Consider the following 5,914-nt stretch of genomic DNA (forward strand, 5'->3'; position numbering starts at 1 on the left):
CTCACCCCATGCCTTACACTGCTACAGTGTCCCCACTGCGGCAGGGTGGGAGATCCGACACGTGTGATGCTGGGCTACGTGGCTCGGTTCCTCCAGCTGTACAACAGGCATTTTGTTCTCCCAGTGCCCTGAAGGCCTTGGGTGCCTGTGGCCTGCGCAGCTGCCTTTGGTGCTGAGCACTGTAGCTGGTGGCCAGAACAACTGAAACGCGGCTCAGCACCGGGCCCTGCACGGTGCAGCACTGCTGGGCAAGGTCAGCCGGGCTGGGGCTGCCGCCCGGCCATGCTCCCCCGCCAAAAACCCACTGCTGTCTGCAGTCAGGTGAAAGCGGCACGTCACCACGAGTGTGCAAAGCATTGAATGCACCGTGACACAGTAACGGAAAAGCTGCCACCTCCCTCAGCCCCTCACTTCCTTCCCCTTCTCGTGCCCAGCCTCGGGCTGGGGGTTTGTCAGGAGGCAGCCGCCCCGCTCCCCGCTCCCCGCTGCGTCCTGGGGGGCAGGACGAGGTGCAGCGATGCTTTCCCCTGCTCGCTAATGGCATTAGAGCCAAATCCTGCTTTGCCGGGGAGGGCGGGGGGGGCCGCCGGAATGCCCTGGCCTCGCCTGGCCCCGGCACGGAGCCCTGCGGGCGGGGGGGACCGTCACGGCGGGCAGGAGGGAGGGGAGAGGGGGGAGGCGGGGAGGGAGGGCGGAGGCGAGGCGGGCCCGGGCCGGCGGGGGAAGGCGCTCACCGCCTTCCCGGCCATAAAACGGGGCGGCCAGCGCCGGGCGGGCAGAGCGGAGCGGCGCGGATCGGCGCGGTGGCGCGGCACGGCCCGGCACGGCACGGCCCGGCACGGCACGGCACGGCACGGCACGGCACGGCACGGCACGGACCGGCACGGCACGGCACGGCTGCCCAGCCCGTCCAGCGCGGCGCGGCGGGGAGCGGAGCGGAGGTAACGGGGCGCCGCTTGCCGGGGAGGCCGGGGCGGAGCGGGGAGCGGAGCGGCGCTCGGTGCTGCTCGCCCGGGGCGTCGGGGCAGCCCCCGCCCGGCGCCTCGGAGCGGGGGCGGCGGCGGCCGTCGGGGCGGGGGCGGGGGCCGGTCCCGGTCCCCTGCGGGCGGGCGGCGGCGGCGGCATCACGGGGCGGTTCCGCCACCCGCCCCCCCGCCGCTGGGTGACAGCAGCCTGCGGGAGGGCTTGGTCCCTTGGCGGCGGCCCTGCCACCCGCACGTGGCTCGGGGTCCCCTCTGCCCGGAGCGGGGAGCAGGGCCCCCGCCGCCGCTGCGCGCAGCCGGTGAAAGCTGGGGATCGACACTCCGGACATCAGGGCACGGCTGGGATCCTCCGGGCTGGAAACGCTGCTGTGAGACAAACGCAGACTCTCTTCCATCTCCCCCCGCCCAGGACGCTCCAGAGTCCGCTGGGCTGGGGCAGGGTGTGGGGGAGGATGGTCTCTTAGCTGGTGTAGATAACGGGAACAGCAGTGCCAGCTCTCAGCCCAGGAAGATGGCTAGGGTAGTCTCTCCAGCTCCTTGAGGGGCTTTGGCTCAAGCCGCGATAGTAGTTTCCTTACGTTGAGCCAGGTTCTGCACTGAGTCGGGGCCATATAAAAATAGTCTTCCTTCGCTGGTGTCCCACTCCCTCTATGCTTGATCTGGGGAAGGATTGCAGTCTGCAAGCAAATATGCTCTGTGCATGAAATGGCAAGTTACTTGGCTTTCTTTGTGCCACCCTGCAAACTCCCGCCCTGCTGTGGGAAATACAGCTGCAGTCCTTCAATTTCTGGCACTGCCACCCGTGACAAAGGGTTGTAAGTGGTGCTTGGCTGCCAGCTCTTCCCAAAAGAGCTCAAGGCACAGGCAGACTCCTTGGGCTTCTGTAACTGCACAGCCTCCCCAGGGCAAAGAGAAGCAGCAGTATGTGCATATTGTTGAAGAAAGGCACCTGGGACTAAAAGTCATGGAGGAAGCAGATTTGGGAAGCTGGAAGTTAGGTGGACCTCACTGATCCTCTTTCCGATCTTTGCACTCTCTTCCTTTGCAGGGGCTTGCGTGTCAAAGCATGCAAAGCACTTAGCTTGTGTGACTGGGGGTGAGCCAGTGACTGACTTGCTACTTGCTCTCTCTAAACATCCCCCTCCTAAGAGCTAGGAGTAGCCATGTGGTCACGAACCGCAAACTTGGCTCACCCCCCAAGAGTGCCCACAGAGTGGGAGTTTTGTCTTTGCTCTTTCGTTTCTCTGCATCTTGCATTAGGATCCTTTTATGCTGCTCCTATGAAACAGTGTGGCTGGAGATAAGCGCAGTGTTAGGCTTCTGTTACTCCTTGGCTACTGGACCAGCCCATGGGGAGCACAGGCAGCTAGCTCTGCTCAAGAGCAGTCTCAGGGCTGCACTAGCACTATACAGGGCAGAGCTCCAGGCCAACTCTGCCAGATAGTTAGGGATGTAGGAGGGAAACCCCTGCTCCCTGTGGTCTCCCAAAGAAATACTTGCACAGAGCATGGCTTGGCCAGGATGGATCATCAGTCAGTCTGCTGAGCCAGGTTTATATAAGTGTTTGGTGGTATCAAGAGATGTCTAGGAGTCAATTGGCTTGGCTTTGGAAATGTATAAATACATGGCATCTGGCCCAAGGCTATATCACTACTTGACTTGGCCCCGGACCCTCGGAGATATTCTGTCATCTTTTACCCAGTCTCAGCTTGGCCCCGAGTCTCTATTGAGTACTTTCCAGGAGGAAGGTTGGAGTAGGAGTGCCAGAAGTACTGTCACTCTGTCCTTCATGGCTATATCTAGTGTTCCTTTTCTGGCAAACTCGTGGGTGCTCCCTGCGTGGGCTCTAAACTCCCCTCCTGCTCACTGGCGCAGCAGAAAGACTGCACCACAGTGCAGGTCTCCCTTGGAGTACTCAGCCTTCAGGGCCAGCTGATCCTGACCAGCAGGACGCTGGGTTAGGCAGGTCACTGCTCAGACCCAAGGTATCACAGTCCTTAGTTTCCTGTTATTAACAGCAATACAGCATCATCTGTCCTTCACTGGCAAACGTGGTGAACCCCCAGCCCTTGGAGCAGACTGTCACGAGGGCTGCAGATGGAGGAGATGTTGTGTCCAAAGAGCCACCTCTGGCAGGCAGTATTTTTCCCTTCTTGGAGCGGGGAAGTGTAGGCTGCTTTAGATAATGCTGTTTGTTCCAGCTGCCCCTCCAGCAGCTAGGGATTAGGAGGGAAGAGAGCTGCCTGCCAGATTCCCAGAGACAGCAGAAAGGCACGGGCCTGATTCTACAGTGCTTGCTTGCGGAAAGGGCTTGGGATCGGTAGGATGATGGGCTGCATTCTCTGGCAGGCTTAACATCAGCACATTGCCGCTTTTTTTTTTTTTTCTTTTTTTTCCCCCCCAGGTTAGAAGGAAGTGGTAGATCACTATGGCTCTGGCAGACAGTGCAAGCTGTGCCAAAGCCAACGAAGACTTCCCTTTCCCTGAGATCATTGAACTCAATGTGGGTGGACAAGTCTACATCACTCGCCATCCTACACTGGTCAGTGTGCCTGGCTCACTGCTCTGGGAAATGTTCACACAGAAGAATATCCGCTCCTTGGCCCGTGACAGCAAGGGACGGTTCTTCGTGGATCGGGATGGCTTCCTCTTCCGTTACATCTTGGATTATATGAGGGACCAGCAGCTAGTGCTGCCCGACCACTTCCCAGAGAGGAGCCGTCTGCAGCGAGAAGCCGAGTACTTCATGTTGCCAGAGCTTGTGAAGATGTTGGCCCCCAAACTCAGCAAACAGAACTCTATTGGAGACGATCCATGCCAAAGTGACCCGGAGGAGCTGTCCCCCAATGCTGATGGCACTCGCAACCTAGCTTCTGCCAGTGCCACACTCACTAGTGCTGGAGCTGGTGCCCCTGGGGGCTCAGTCACTGCCAGCACAGGTGCTGCCGGCACCGAAATCCGCAGGTCAGGTTTCATCACCATCGGCTACCGGGGCTCCTACACCCTGGGCAGGGACAGCCAGACGGATGCCAAGTTCCGCAGGGTGGCACGGATCATGGTTTGTGGCAAGACCTCACTGGCCAAGGAAGTCTTTGGGGATACCTTGAATGAGAGCAGGGACCCAGACAGGCCCCCAGAGAGGTACACCTCCAGGTACTACCTCAAGTTCACCTTCCTGGAGCAAGCCTTTGACAAACTCGCTGATGCTGGCTTCCACATGGTGGCCTGCAACTCCACAGGCACCTGTGCCTTCGCCCATGACCAGACAGATGACAAGATCTGGACCTCTTACACCGAATATGTTTTCTATCGTGAGTGACACCAAAAAAAAAACCAAAACACCGAACACCAACTCTCCCTTTCCTCTCCTGTGCTGGCTGTTGCCTTTAGACAGTAGATGTCAGACCCCTGAACCCCAAGTTTCCCCCCCTTTGCCTCCTTTTGAGTTTGTTCTCCACCCCCCCCCCCCCCATCTTCCAAGTTGAACCTATTGGGCTCTTCCTTGTAGCAGTTGCTGAACACCAACCACCAACCTTCTTCCCTCTCTCCGACTTCTGCAGTAGCCAACTGTAGCTCCCAACCCTCCCTGGATTTGTGGACTTGGACACTACTGTATCTATGTTTGGGTGGGAGGGAGAGGGTGTGGGGGATACACCAAACTGTGTATGGGTCTGGGATTCGGGCAGCCGGATAAACTTGTCTGTGTTACACTGAACTCCAGCTCCCATGAGCGCTATGTCGTGCAGCTACCTGGGGAACATGCTGTATACACTGTATTTGATGTGCCAAGGAGTTCAAGTGAGGAAATGCTGGTTTAAGGACATGGAGAAAGGTGGAAGCAGAGAGGAGAGTTGGGATGGGGAGGTAAGATGAAGCCTTGCAGCACAGATATATTGCCATTAGCCCATGTAAGCAGCTTAGCATTTAGACTGTCAGTGCTTGGGAAGGTTAGACAAAGATGCGCCCTGTGTTTGCAGTTCTGATTTAAAGCATTGCTGCTGCTCTGGGATGCCTTGGGGTTTTGGGGGGGCGGGGGTGGGCTGGACAGAGGCTGAGACGGGTACTCTGTTCATATGTATTTGGAGGGAGGTGGGGTGGGCAGGGAGGGAGAAGGCTTTACATGCTATAGGGTGTAAAATGCTTGTACATCTCTCAAACTAGTTCAAGGTCTGTCAAAAAAGTACCTTCCTCTTTCCTTCAGAGTATGATAGCGATGTGGGCTTCAGAGGGATGGGGTTTGACTGCTCCAGTGGGTGGCTTTTGGGTCCAGCCACAGCTATGACTTCATAGATTAAAGGAAGTCTTTACCGAAAATGAAAATCTTTGCCACTTTGGCACTCTTTTGCTAAGGTCTCTCTAATCACAGCTCTCCATGGTCTGCCTGTGGGCCTGGCAGCTGCTTTACCATGCCTGGGCAATGTGTAATAAAGGAACAAAAAAGACTTGCCTCTGTGTTCATGTGCTGAGGTGAAGAGGAGGTAGTGCCTTTTTTATGCTGCATGCACACAGAGGTGTTTCTTGAGTGGGCAATAGTGATATTTGGGCAGGCAGTGATGTATCTGCATTAAAATGAAGAGGAAGGGGAAGGTGGACAAACTTTTTGGCACCCTCCTGCCTTGCTCTGACCCCCTTTTGCTCTGACGGTAGCTCCTCTTTGAACCCTGTCTTCCATTCAAGCTGGGTCAAACTGCAATCCAGCCTATCCCCGCAGGGATGCAAGTGGGCTGGTCCAAAAGTACCCCCAGTCTGCACGTCAGCCCCGGATGAGGCCCTCGGCATTAAAGCAGGAGCTGGCGAGCTGTCAGCCTGCAGCAGCGGTCGCAGCCAGCCGCGCTGCTCCCTACCGCCTGCTGCACCTGGCTGCCCAGTCCCTCCGCACCGCTGTGCCGCCTCTCGGCTCCTTTACACCCCCAGCCTCCTCAGCCCCCCTG

General features: G+C 57.9%; 1 protein-coding gene across 1 annotated transcript; it reads left to right on the plus strand.

The window, feature by feature from the left end:
- The first annotated feature begins 791 nt into the window (after positions 1 to 791).
- Positions 792 to 5,425, plus strand: LOC112983297 (BTB/POZ domain-containing protein KCTD12). The gene is made up of 2 exons (XM_026100315.2): positions 792 to 941; positions 3,388 to 5,425. The coding sequence occupies exon 2, from the start codon at positions 3,412 to 3,414 to the stop codon at positions 4,300 to 4,302; it is 891 nt and encodes a 296-aa protein (XP_025956100.2). The 5' UTR covers positions 792 to 941; positions 3,388 to 3,411; the 3' UTR covers positions 4,303 to 5,425.
- Positions 5,426 to 5,914: the final 489 nt, after the last annotated feature.

Source organism: Dromaius novaehollandiae, chromosome 11 (genome assembly GCF_036370855.1).
Source record: "Dromaius novaehollandiae isolate bDroNov1 chromosome 11, bDroNov1.hap1, whole genome shotgun sequence".
NCBI lineage: Eukaryota > Metazoa > Chordata > Aves > Casuariiformes > Dromaiidae > Dromaius > Dromaius novaehollandiae.